General features: G+C 42.4%; 2 protein-coding genes across 3 annotated transcripts; one reads left to right on the plus strand and one right to left on the minus strand.

Moving 5' to 3' along the window:
- Window positions 1-1,214: 1,214 nt before the first annotated feature.
- On the plus strand, window positions 1,215-10,130 carry tnfaip8l2b (tumor necrosis factor, alpha-induced protein 8-like 2b). The gene is made up of 3 exons (XM_030392814.1): window positions 1,215-1,602; window positions 7,752-8,072; window positions 8,869-10,130. The coding sequence occupies exons 2-3, from the start codon at window positions 7,758-7,760 to the stop codon at window positions 9,109-9,111; spliced, it is 558 nt and encodes a 185-aa protein (XP_030248674.1). The 5' UTR covers window positions 1,215-1,602; window positions 7,752-7,757; the 3' UTR covers window positions 9,112-10,130.
- A 5-nt stretch (window positions 10,131-10,135) lies between these two features.
- lysmd1 (LysM, putative peptidoglycan-binding, domain containing 1) lies at window positions 10,136-13,556 on the minus strand. 2 transcript variants are annotated; one of them, XM_030392813.1, is made up of 4 exons: window positions 13,423-13,556; window positions 12,939-13,154; window positions 12,134-12,453; window positions 10,136-10,972 (listed from the first exon to the last, which is right to left on the minus strand). In XM_030392813.1, exons 2-4 carry the CDS (start codon window positions 13,116-13,118, stop codon window positions 10,789-10,791), a joined length of 684 nt encoding a protein of 227 aa, XP_030248673.1. In that variant the 5' UTR covers window positions 13,119-13,154; window positions 13,423-13,556; the 3' UTR covers window positions 10,136-10,788. The 2 variants fall into 2 exon arrangements, with proteins under 2 accessions (XP_030248673.1, XP_030248672.1); XM_030392812.1 differs by having other exon boundaries at window positions 12,939-13,542.
- Window positions 13,557-13,574: the final 18 nt, after the last annotated feature.

Here is a 13,574-nt window from a genome sequence, read left to right on the forward strand (position 1 = left end):
TGTTTTTCACCAGGATTAATTATCAGGGACAAAGTGCGCTCATTTACACCGTGATGATGTCAGTGTGCCAGATTTAGACAAGTGGGTCGTTTCATCTGCAGTTAGTTCAAGTTCAACTGGGGTTCATTTGTAATTTTCAACCTCAGGAGACGCATATAATCACTCCAGGAGTTAACTTAACAGCAGCGATACGCACAAAATGTATGAATCACGAGTGTCAAAGAAACAAAAAGCTGATAACATTTAAGTCCTCGTAAAAAAGAGAAATGAAAATCAGTCAGAGACAAAACTGTCACAAAGTGCATGTTTGATTTCTCTGCAACTTTGAGGAAATTAGAGTGGTTAGTTTCTAAATATCTGTACAAGTTATTGCGTTATATTTTTAAAAAAACAGGCTTGTTATTTGTTACCGATTAAAACGTATTAAAGGTGCAGTATGTGGAAATCTTAATCAGAGGAGAAAGATCGTCATTGACTTATTTTTTAATGCATAAACAAACTTAATCGACAAACTGTGTTTGTTTTCATGACTGACAACCCAATTTCACTTTGCACTTTGTTTATAAGTGGCGGACCCTGCCACCTCTCTAGCTTCAAACAGTGTTCCGGAGACCTGGAGAACAGCTTGTTTATTCAGCTATGTATTATTTTGTATAAATAGCTCATTAGTATTGTAAATATTCAAATAGTAAGTTTGAATTTCCTTTCCAAAACTACACAGTGACCCTTTAAACCAACAGGAAAGTGCAGAAGGACAATAAAATATGGTGCTGCAAGCAAATATAAGAGGCAGGTGACACACAAACTGACTTAATGTTGCTGTGGCTATGTGCACGTGCGTGTGTGTGTGTGTGTGTGTGTGTGTGTGTGTCAGACTGCGACACACTCCTGGCTACTCATTGTTGTGATTCTACCTTGAACAAGAGACACACACACAGGGAGTGGACATGGCGCTCGGCAGCACTGACAGGAGCCGCATTCCAGCGAAGGTGAACACACAAAAAAAAAGGGGGTTAAGCCACTCCCTTTTCAGCTGGCTGCATCACACTGGGCTTATTGCTAAATTCTTTCTGGGGTTTTCACTTGTCAGAACAAGCAGAGGCACAACGTCAGCAGTACAGAGACGAGCAGGACGGGGTGGACGGGGGGGGGGGGAGGTTAGGTTAGATGGACAGATTCAGAGAGAGTGCCAAGGTGTGATGAGCCGGGGCGGGAGAGAGAAAACACAGCAGTTTTTTGAAGAGTTTGAATTTCAGAGGGAAACACAAGACAGAGAGCGGCTGGAGAGTGAGACAGAGTGAGAGTGAGAGAGAGAGAGAGAGAGAGAGACACACACTCGCACGCTGAGGGGTGTGTCCAGCAATTTAGTTCCTCAAGGAAGTAGAACTCAACACTATCTTAAGATAGGGTGGCAGCAGTGACAGAAGCGCTGCAGGAGGGCTGCTTTTTGGGGGGTTTTGGCTCTGCTCTGGTGAAGATGAAGGGATCTCATTAAATCAACCAGCCTGTGCTGTCAACCTGAGGCACAGAGCGGAGGGAGAGAGAGAGAGAGAGATCTGACACAGACCAGGAGGGAGGGGGACTCAGAACACACACACTCAGGTAAGACACTTCTGCCGTGTTCATGTATCTGTGAGATAAAAACTAAACTAAAACTCTACAGGCCCAGATTAGACTCTCCGCTTTTTGTTCTTGGAAAAAATTAAGCGTATTCACCGTAGACAGCCAGAAGAAGTAGAGGGGAAGATTGGAACAGAAATTATGTGACTTCTCTCACTTCCCCATCTTGAGCGCGGGGTTGGGAGACATGCATGTACACTCACAGTCATGCTGGAACAAGTACAGTGTGACAGGAACAGATGTGGAGCACACACTTGTGTGTTTGCGCACTCGGGGAGTTGCTCAACTCAAATCTTCGAGGCAGTGGACTTTTCCCTCCTTCACTGGCCTACTTTGATTTGAATCACGTTGGGTCAGAGACAGTAAAAGATGTCAGCAACGTTGCGGTGCAGATAGGAGGCACAAACGCAACCTGTGGGGCCTCTGCGGATGGCAGCCGGTCGTTTCGCCAACCGTCGCCTGTTTCGCTTCCCTTTTGAGGCCGCTGCAGACGGACGGGGTCCGGGTTGAGCAACGACAATTCAGAAGAGTTGTGCAATGTTGAAAAAGCAACTGTAATATGTGCTTTTTGACTGATTTCAAAATGCTTCCTCGTCTATTACTAAAACGAGTTTATTGAGGAATCCACGTTGAAGCGATAAAGATCTGTCGAACACAGAAGGAAATGAGCGCAGTAAAACACGAAACCAAATGAATCATTACAAACTTTAGTATCCTCCTGCTACACGAGAAGTTAACCACAAGATTACCATCTCAGCCTGTAGCCGTGATGCCCCTGGTTCAAAACACACAGCGGAAGTGACGCCTCATCCTGGCACTCGTCGAGCACAGAGAGCTGCTGTCGAAGCACACAGAAACACTGTTACTGCTGAATCCTCTCTGGTTCATCACCGGGAGAAAATACGTTTCTCCACCACCGATGACCTCTCAACAATAGCCTCCTTGTTTCCGTCTGATTGAGTGATACAGCTCTTCTATGTTTGTTTTTGGGGTTTTTTTTCTGGAACATTCTCAGTGTTCAACCTGATCAAAGGCTGCGGGCGGCTAAAAAGAGACCTGACCCCCTCCGCTCAGTGTCATCAGTGTACCCGGCCCCGAGCCTGGTGCTGAAAGTCAGCGAGGACGTCCATCTGTCGAGCTGATCGTAACGAGGCCCCGCTGCCCTCTAGTAACAGAACAAGGCGCATTTTGATCTGCTGAGTCAAAAAGGGGGCTTGGTGAATCCCCCCTCTAAGCCCTCAGAGGGGATTTATTACATATGAGGACCCAAAAAAGGCAAATACACATACAAACTAATCCCACATTTCCTTTTAAAAAGCACCAAAAACAACCGGAAACCACTTTTACTCAAAAATGCACATCCACATGCACACATGTTCATGCATGTACACAAACACTGAGGCTGCACTCATCCCAGGAATGCTAAATATTTACCTCTCCGGCCGGCCTGGGTGGCTCCACCAATCAGCACTCTCTCCTCGACCGTCCATTAACCAAACGTTCAAAGATTCCTGCTGTCCGCCTGTTACAGTAACTCTGAAACCAAATATGACCATCTGCTCTGCTGTTTTTTCCCAGAATTCGGTCTCGCGGCGCACACAGGTGCTTCTCAATTCAGTCGTGCATTTGGGAGGGAAACAAACACTTGAACGTGTAACGCGGTCCCTCCCTGTTGGATGTCAACCACGAGCTGATGCTTAAAAGCCCTCTTCAATCCATCTGCGCCGGCAAATTGATGCTCAACATTCAAAGCGTCCTCGATGTGATCGAGCGAACGACATCCATTAAAGGAAAGTGGTTTCATGGCAATGTGCAGCTTTAACACAGAAATGTTTCAACACTCTCCAAATGGCCTGAACCCCCCCCCCCGGCCTGACAGATCTGCATAAGATAAACAACATAGGAGCAACAGAAAAGCCAAGCAGCAAGCCGTCTCCAGCTGCGGAGCTACATTTCACTATGTGGAATACTGGCTGATGACTACGCACAGTGCATGTCCCTCAAATCCCTGTAGTCTTTTTAGCAAATAAATGAGATTGGAGCATGAATCTGAAACAGCTATCACGCTGCTCCACTTCCATTATCACCGTTCAGGGAAATTAATCTAATGAATGTTCTTTAATTCCCCACAGGGAACCCGAAGCTTTTGGAACAAAGCGAGCTATTAGAAATGTGACACTTGTTCAGAACAAATGGCTGTGCATGTAAAACAGAACCGAGTTAGGAATTCTATAAAAGTGTCTGTTTGCTTATTATGGATGTCGCAGCTGGGATTTGCGGTGGGAAGAATCGGAGCCTATTTTGCATGATATGATCGTTAATGCGACCGGATCGCTTTCTTCGTTTATTAGCAGGGTTGTGGAGTCGTTCGCCGACAGTGCTGACTGTGCATCGCTGGAGTTAGACGAGAATGTCATCATTTGAATAATGCTGTCTGCAATGCACAAACATTAAAGCAGCCATCAGGCAGTCATTTAACTGACAGCTTACAGACAACATGCAGTACTTTAAGAAGTATTTCACCACCGGAGAGATGGCCCCTGAATAAAAATGGGCTGGTGATGCAGTTGAAAGACACAGGAAGCGGAGATAAAAGGGTGGTGATGTTCCCATTTGCTCAAAAACCTACAACGATCAGAATGTACCGGGCCGATAAACACTCCCGCTGATAGGTGAGTTACACGGTTCGTGGTTTACGCTCATCATCCGCTTTGAAACAGGAAACAGTAGGGCGGCCAGCTGGCAGAGGTGCTAAAAGAACAAACATTCTCTGCTCAAGTAGAAGTGCAGATACTTGTGTAAAAAAAAGACTTGAGGTGCTGATTCAACTTTGTTACTCATGTAAATGTGAGAAACTAGAGACCAGAAGTAAAAGGTATCAATCTGAGGGACATTTCTACCGGCCATTTCTGTGCAAAGCTAACTGAAGCTCACGTCGTATTAATATAATTCAAAGACTATTAAAGTTAAAAGGTAGAATCAGTGGGATTTTGTTCCGGCTGTTCCTGAACGCACCACAAAAGACAGTTGATTGTTGCGTCCCATTCCCAGGATGTCAAATTTTGGGTTTGGTAAAGCAAAGCAAAAAAAAAAATTCTGCTTCCATCTTTAACGCCGTCTCATCTTGCCACATCTGCCGTGCCTGGAATGCACTGATAGGTTGAAATAACTCTTGTGTCCTATGATGCAAAACAAAAACAAAGAGATATTTCCCTTCAAGTGCATCCAAACTACAGGCAAAAGCTTGTTTTGAACATGTGAGGAGGAGAAAGTTCAGATATTCGTGTTCAGATGTAGGGAGGGAAAGTAAAAAAGATGTAAACACTCAAGTACAGATACCTGATAAAATACGTACAGTAATGAAGTATTTGTACTTGCCAGCTGATGACAAACAATATCATATTACAGCTAAAGAGTACAATATATTGTTTTAGGGGATCAGGGTTAATATTTAAGCACCACTGTACAATATCACAGTGTGTGATCTGTGATCTTTCTGTCTGTTTTCACAATACAGGATCAACATGGTGCAACTTCCTGTTCACAGACTTTTGCCGCAGCCACTGAACAGTATGCTAAAATAACATTGTAGACTAGAAATAGGCAGCGTAGTCACAGAATCGTGGTCTGCTGTATATCAGCACTGCCTAGCTCGGACAGTTTGATGGAGTTTAGCGAGACACGCCTCGATCAGACTACACTAACATGCGTCCAAGGATACAAAAATGCAGAAGTACAATCTGTGGTTGATAAAACAGCCCATGATGGATTTCTTCTGGCAGAGTGAGCGGCTGACTGGCTGCAGGCGAAAGGGAGAGATGTTTACCGTTGTTCAGCTGGATGTAACACCAACACCGTAGTGATACAAAGCCGATTGACAATTGGCAAACAAATCCTGTTTATTGCATGTTTCAGCGACAGATAAGGTGTCGTTCTACCCAACGGCAGAGGCAAGGCCAGTAATTACGGCAGCCATTGGGTTTCAGGATGGTGACTTTTCTGCTCTTTCCCCATCATCACTGATGTAATCTGGAAACAGCAGGCATGGACCTGCCTCAGCTATGCAGTCGAATACTTGTTCACACAGGCCAGAAGTAAGGTTAAGGGTGGAAAATTACACACAAAGATATTTTGTAACTTTCTGCAGGCCCGCTTGCACACTACGGGTCTATAAATGTGTGAATATAAATGGATCGCAGGAAGTAAGGAGAGGATACGCAGAAGTCTCGGAGGAACTGGTGCATGCGAGAGAACTGAATGCCTTTTGTTGATTCTGTCTTACTCACAGCAAATACTCTGGATTAAGGTGAAGTGGGGTTTAAAGAATTAAACTTAAGTCTTTTTCTTTATGTGTGGTTTTGTGGTATAAAACTGGGATTTATCTATCAGGCGTAAGTATTCTACAAGGACACATATTTGCTTCATCTTCTCTGAGAGTCATGTTACTCTGATCCTTTCAATCTGTGTTTAGTTGATGTGGGAATACAACCTTATTTTTGCTTGCCCAGTCTTTGTTCGCCTCTTTAATCAGAACGTCAGCTCAGTAAAACTGTAGTTTTTTCCTCTGCGAATGATTCACCGCAAATCTGCCTGTTTTTCATGTTAGAGATTAGGGGACAATTAGGCGCAATTAAAAAGGAATTAATCCAAACTGTGTTGACAATCAAAGATAAACAGGGGATTTTGCAGTTGTGTCATAGTCGGCTGTATGCGAGCGGATGATGACCTCCCTGGGGGGGTTTGTCTGTGATGGATGCTAGGAGTGGTTAAAATCTCAGTGGAGAAACTAAAAGCCTCTGCGGAGTCTCTTCCATGGTTCCTTTTCCCTTCTGGCTTCAGATGTACATGTCAGACACAAAAACAAACACTGGAACGAACAACATTAAAGCTGACTTACAAATTTGACACTGAATTTTTAAATGTCTGTTAATTTTTCCACTGAGGGAACGTGAATATACTTTTATAAATGGACAAATATTTGAGCTTAAATTTCTAAAGAATTGCGTCACTGATATTACATCTGCAAGTAAGCTTGAGAATAGGAAGCAATCTGAAGGTTACAGAGTCAGACTAATGACTGGAGGGTCGCCAGTTCATATCCCCCAGATGATCTGTGAAATTTTGGATAAGAGAGGCGAACATGTGTTGCTCTCCCCAGCCGCCATCACAACAAACTGTTGGCCCTTGAACATGGCACTTAACCTCCAACTACTCCACTGAAGCTGCTGGCTGTCTGGCAATGAAACACTGCAGCAGTGTCGAGCGGCAACCAGGTGTGAAAATGTTGGTCTTCCTCCTCATTGAGGGCTGCATTTATGAATATCTTCAGTATTTTTGGGCTCTCTTACATTTTATATTTGTATACATGCGATAGAGAAAAGGGAACACAGTGAAACTACTCCTGTTCTGTTCTGAGTGACTTATAATCTGGTGTCAGGTATAGTGTCAGAGAATATTTCAAACTGCAGAAAAAACATTTTCTCACACACCAATGAGTTGATAATCCACTCAGAGAAAGCTGTAACTGTGAATGTTTTTGCCTCTCTGACTGGGAGCACAACGAGCAGTTTAATGATGTTGTTTTGAATGAAGTCCTAATGTATTAACCTGCCGCACCAGATGGTTTGTTACACAGAACCAACCGGCAGGTCGCCTCTCCAAACTGTGTGTAAAAAAGGTCAGACACTCTCAAAAAACACTTGGCAGGTGAGAGGATGAGCCCGGGTCTATCACAGGCTAACCTCAACCATGCAGATAAATGAACCATGTGATGTAGAAGGAAAGAGCCACCAGGGCACCAGCTGTTAAATAAAACTCTTTCCGAAGCCAATCAGGAGAAGAGCAAAAGTATCTTTTCCATAGTGGAAAGCCTTCATGGTTATCTTCTTGCTCTTCTTTCAATTAAATATACTCTCCAGTTCTAACTGATTTCGATAGCAGCCACGCTAATCGTTTTAAGGGGTCCCAATCGTTGCTTTCGAACAAACTTTCACTCCTCACGCTGGTCATAACATCAAACAACACCCACAGTTGTCAGTGGCCGGTTTAATTACTAAACGGTGTATATTTAGGCAAAAATTGAAATGTTTTTTACTCATCAAAATGCTTTTTCCTTCTCCCTGACAATTCAGGCAACCATGGAGTTCAGCTCAAAGGACATGGCCTTGAGGGCGCAGAAGAAGATCCTCAGCAAGATGGCCACCAAGGCCTCGGTCCAAATGTTCATTGACGACACCACCAGCGAGATCCTGGATGAACTGTACCAAGTCTCCAAAGGCTTCTCGGGCAATAAATCAGAGGCCCAGAAGGTGATCAAAGACCTGATCAAGATCGCCGTGAAGATTGGCCTGCTGTTCAGGAACAACCGTTTTAGCACAGAGGAGCTGGGAGTGGCCACAGAGTTCAAGAAGAAGCTGCACATGGGGGCCATGACGGCTATCAGCTTCTACGAGGTACGTTAGGACAGATCAACTGTTTACTGTACAAGATAAACAGTGGCTTTAAAAAACAAGAACTTCTACATACTCACTGATGTGGGGAAAAAAATGACTCTTTCAAGACTATTTATATTTTAACACAGATAAACAAAATGCTTTACTGGCTCTGGTGCATCATGTACTCATGTACGCAAAGTAAGTAGGAGCGCAAGTTCTCACATAAATGTTGAGGGGTAAAAAGTACAATATTTGGATTACGTGGATGTGGATGGATTAAGTAGCAGAAAACGAAAATACTTAATTGCTGCACTTCAGTTAATGTACGTACCATCACTGGTCATCAGTGACACACGACAGAACACAAATATGTTTGTTGCAGTCTGATCTTATATTTATATTAAAATGAAAACTGCAAAAAAGGATGTCATTGCTAGATGAGAAATTAATACCTCTCAGAACTGTATGTAGCAGCATTTAAAGGATACGTTTACTCAAAAATGACTTGTTTTATAACACTACTTGAGTTGTTCAGGAAAATGCTGCAACACTGTTTTGCTGTTAAGTTCCAGAAGGCTCTTGTGGACTAAAAAACTTTTTTCTTACACCCGACTTTCTATCAGCCTGAGAGCGAGTAGATGATGATTACATTTTCAATTTTGGGTGAACATTTCTTTTAACACGTTTATTTCTTTTAGATGATGAGCAGATATCCTGATTAAAATCTCAAACCAAAATTAGGTTTAGTCTTTTGCCAGAAATATAGATTCACCCCCACAGTAATAACCTTCTATATTTCTCCCACCTGGTGCAGGTGGACTTCACCTTCGACAAGGACGTGATGGAGGAGATCCTGAATAGCAGCAGGGATCTGCTGCTGAAGCTGGTCAACGCCCACCTCACCCCCAAGTCCCACGGTCGCATCAACCACGTCTTCAACCATTACTCCAACCCGGACCTCCTTGCCAAACTGTACGACCCCAGTGGCCCCTTCAGACCCAACCTAACCAAGATCTGCAAAGGACTCAACAAACTGGTCGATGAGGGGACAATATGACATAGAAACAATGAAACACAAGTCAGACACTGGGAGAGCTACAGTCAGACTCACTTGAGACTCATAACTGGTGGACGAAATTGGTCTTACTGCTGCCGAGGACTGGCAACGTAAGACATGTGATTTGAGAACAAAACTGCTGCCCCGTCGTTCTCAAAGAGTATGTGGGATAAAAAAAATAAGTTGGTTGAGTCAAATGCTCGAGTTTTTAATGTTTAGAGGTGATTATATATATGATGTTAAATTGTGATATATACTTGTCTATTCAGACAAAGTTCACAGCAACCAAACTTGAATATGAACTGGTTTATACTATCAGCTGTTTATTTTGATTATTACATTTCAGCCCCTGTTTAATATTTGAGACCTTGAAATGTTTCATTCAGAGCTACTGATGTATTGTGAAGAGGAGGAGTTGAAACAGCTGGACAGATTGCATCATGAGAACAGACGGGGAACAATGCCACTGTAATAAAGCACTGCCATCTGGTGGTCAAGATGACGCTTCAGCAACTCAACGTGCTGTATTTACCGAGACGTCCGGAAGACAAAGCAGCCGATAATAAAGCAAATGACCCCACAGTGGACAATTACTTACACAACACTTTGTAGTCTCAGCTTCAAAACATGTTTAGGAGCACGAACAGAAAAGACCGACTCTTAAAGCGGTGTTGACTGCACGAGCTTGAATGATAATCCTGTAATTCATGTTTTTCTAAAGATTGGATCACTGGTGTTATTCTTTGGTTTTACGTGACAAAAGACACCGAACATCAACAGACAAAAGGAAAAAATCAAGTCCTGGCTCGACACTCATCTTATACAGGAGTCAAACATTGTAATTTAGCTAATAATTTGCCAATATGTGGAGAAAAGTTAATTGATCTATCAAATTACAGAAAGATGTTTGGAGATTAAGTGCTAATGAGAGTCAACATATCCTGGAGGTGCTGTTATGAGGAACAAGAGAGCTCAACCTTCTCAACAACTGTAGACAAATGCATATATTCAGACCTGAACTGGATGACTGAACAGACTATCTTTTTATTATTATCATTATTTGAAAATGAGCTACACAAATCTTTTGAAATAAAAAATATGCCCATTACAAACAATAAAAGAGTGCTGTCAATATATATTAAAGATTCCATTCTTCAGCAGTTACAGACCAGTTTCAGGGTGATTTCATACTTTACATAACACAGCTAAAAGGGTTTAGTGAGACCACTTTGCATTAGCAGGCTGTGAGGTAGCGTCACACACAAACCACATGTTGAACCACCATATGAAGAGTCACATGACTAAAACCAACATGTGACCGCAAATTCTAATTTTGAACAGTTCACGCTCATATTTCCTGCTTGTGAAAACAAGCCCGACACAGCTGTGAGAAAATATGGAGCTTTTTTTTAAATCTACAGTTTGTTCCAACAAATAAATAAAAAAGTGCAATTTTTCTTTTAAAAAACCTGATACAAGACAGTGTAACTTCCCATCTATATTAAATGGCAATTAAAAAAAAAAATGACTTTCAAGCTCCAAGTCCATACAGCAGCAGGGGTATCACTGGAGATCTATTCCTTTTACCGCAATGCTCTTTTATCCTGAAGGCCAAATCCTGCGGCGCTCTGCCAAAAGTTTCTTCAATGATCAGAGTGACACAGCAGAAACAATAGGTCACAGCTGGAAGATCTCATCTTCCCTGTCTCTCAGTTTCTTAGTGAGTTTGGTGATAGTTAGGGGCACTGCTCCATGTGGTGCCTGCTGCTGCATTGTGGAAGATGAAATGGCACTCTGTGACCTTGTGAGCGGCCGCCAGTCTGACGTCCTGCTGAGGCAAGCTGCTTCCAGGGCGGCAACCCTGTGATAAACAAACAGATGAAAAGATACAGTTAGACTGAGGCTGACAGCCGCAGAGTCCCACAATCAGCATGCACAGCCGATTTCAGTGATTTTTGATAGACCACCTCTTGCTATGAGATTATGAGAGTATGCTAGAATATCAAACAGGTCGTCTATGAATCAAATCAATCTGAAACTAACACATTTTGATTATCTCATTCTTAATTTTCAGACTTGGTGTTAAAACAGGAAGTGCTTCATCTGAATGAGGAGACCGGAGAGATGGTGGATCTATTTTTGTCTAGGGCTGTCACTTACAATTACTTTCATGTTGATTATTTTCTCTATTAATCAGCTGAGAGAAAATGAGGAAAAATGTTGATCAGTTATCATTAAGTCCAAGATGATTTCCTTAAATGTCTTGTTTTTTCAAAAATATACAGTTTGCTGTCATTGAGGAGAAAATAAACAAGCAAATATTCACATTTAAGAACCTGGAATCAGAGAAATCTGACTTTTGTTCTAATCTATTATCAAAATAGTTGACGGTTAATTTAATCGTTGACAATTAAATCAACTGATTAATTTAACCTTTGTAGCTCTCATTAACTGCTATACTTGTAGACATATATAGGTCGATGTAGTCAGCATCAAATTTAAATAAAATCCTTAATTGGTATTTACATATTGGATCCATTGCCACAATAATTCCTCTATATCACCAAGTGGACCAACATGCTGAACATACAGCATCCGCAAAGTTCATGAAGTTTTGCAGATACAATGTTCAAACTGGACATAAACATCATTTTGGGGATGTACAACTAAACAGATGTGTTATTTCCCACTTCTTGAGCACAACAAAGAGGATTTCCCAGGATTAACATTTTTTCTAAGGATTTTCTGAAAAGTCAATGGAGTGAATTAATGAATGGGAAACTTATTTACAGAACCGGAGTCATTAAAAAAGGGGTCATTGTTGAGCTCTTGAGTAACATTAACTGGTTGGTATTTGGGGTCGTCAACAAAATAAAGACATTCATGTTGGAATGCAAACCTTCAGCACAGACATAACTAAGATGGCAAGACTTGAGGCCCCTGTCACACCGCCAACACGGAGCATGACTGTGTCTGAACAACCAGAGTAAACAAGCGAGCAGTGACAGGCAGGCAGACATACCTTCGCTCCGCATCCTGGCATCCTTTGACGGCAGCCTGCTTGGACTGGCTTATCAAGCCATCCAACCTTTTGAGAAAATCCTCCGGAGTGAGGTCTGACACGATGTCACTGCCATCATCTCGCTTCTCCTCAGAGGAGCTCTCTGTGCGCCCATTCTGAGCCGAACCACTGCCAGCATTGTCTTCTGCACTGTCCTCTAAATTCAAATCCATCCCGTTCACACATGGGTCCAAGTCTGACATCACCGGGATGGACAAGGACTTCTTCAGGAATATGGAGTCGTTGGTGTACATCCTGTTCGCTCTTTTGATTTGCTCCATCTGTAAGAGAAGATTGTCTTGTCAGCCTTGATATAAACTTGATATAGCTCGTCTTGCAGTATTATAAAAAGTTGGTTGATCATTTTTGCTTAATTACTTTGGATATTTAAGGCGGATGCTCTTCCTCAGCACACAAATTGGTAACAACTGAATAAGTAATCTAATTAAAGCATTCTCCTGCTTTAATTTGTTTTCCTTTTAAAGATTTAGCACCATTTTACACATGCCAGTGTTAAGGGCTCATTATCAGCTTTATCTCACTTGATACAGCTTAAAATGGATGAAGAAATTCATTAGCCAAGATAAAAATAACACTAAAAAGACAGTGTTTGAAGCATATATAATAACAAAAGTTTATATTGTATACTACATGAGGAGACATGATATCACAGTATAAACTATTTCCAATAAATCCTTAAAATGAATTTTTAGAGGAAGGAAACAGAGACAGAAACAGGATAGTTTTAGTAGTAACTAATACTTACAGACACTCCATATTTCAGGGCCAGGCCTTGTAGTGTTTCTCCCGGCTGAATTTTGTGTTCAATGCGTCTCTGTCGAACCGGAGACAGCGGAGACCGAACCAGGCTGCCGTAAGACCTCGTACGGTTCCCCCGGAGCAGGCCGTTACTCCCGGCTGGCAAAGGCGCTCGCTCCCCGGACATGTTCGTGAACCACTTTTAGCTTCGTTAAGTTGGCAACTGAGCAAACGGTGGTAAATTACGTTCACCAGCACACTTCCATGTTGTTTACATCATGAGAATACAGTTTATTTAACCTACATATGCGTCTGAGTAACGTTAATCAAACTAGCAGCTTAGGTAGCCTGCTAGCTTAGCTAATTAACGATGACGCTCATCCCTTTTAACGACAGTCAAGCTGTGACTGTATTTCGCTGAAGTCACCTGTTGAACCGCTACCAAAAGTTATTACAGTAACTTAACATACTTGGCTGCAAGTTTAACCTACCTTAGCTTTCAAACAAACACCTGAAAAGTATCTGAGAAAGTTGTTAAAGTTAATGTTTTCATGCTTCCTGCAGTCAGCTGTCTGCTGCCATATGTTGCCATGACTGCCGCGTTGCATGACTGGTCCCATGATCCGTCACTGGTGCTGCATTC

The sequence above is a fragment of the Sparus aurata genome, chromosome 17 (genome assembly GCF_900880675.1).
Source record: "Sparus aurata chromosome 17, fSpaAur1.1, whole genome shotgun sequence".
Taxonomy (NCBI): domain Eukaryota; kingdom Metazoa; phylum Chordata; class Actinopteri; order Spariformes; family Sparidae; genus Sparus; species Sparus aurata.

Coding starts and splice junctions, on each gene's coding strand:
- lysmd1 (XM_030392813.1), bottom strand. CDS start 13,118: ATGTCCGGGGAGCGAGCGCCTTTGCCAGCCGGGAGTAACGGCCTGCTC. Junction 12,454..12,938: donor CCCTGAAATATGGAGTGTCT/GTAAGTATTAGT, acceptor CTTCTCTTACAG/ATGGAGCAAATCAAAAGAGC. Junction 10,973..12,133: donor TGCCAGGATGCGGAGCGAAG/GTATGTCTGCCT, acceptor TGTTTATCACAG/GGTTGCCGCCCTGGAAGCAG.
- tnfaip8l2b (XM_030392814.1), top strand. CDS start 7,758: ATGGAGTTCAGCTCAAAGGACATGGCCTTGAGGGCGCAGAAGAAGATC. Junction 8,073..8,868: donor CGGCTATCAGCTTCTACGAG/GTACGTTAGGAC, acceptor CACCTGGTGCAG/GTGGACTTCACCTTCGACAA.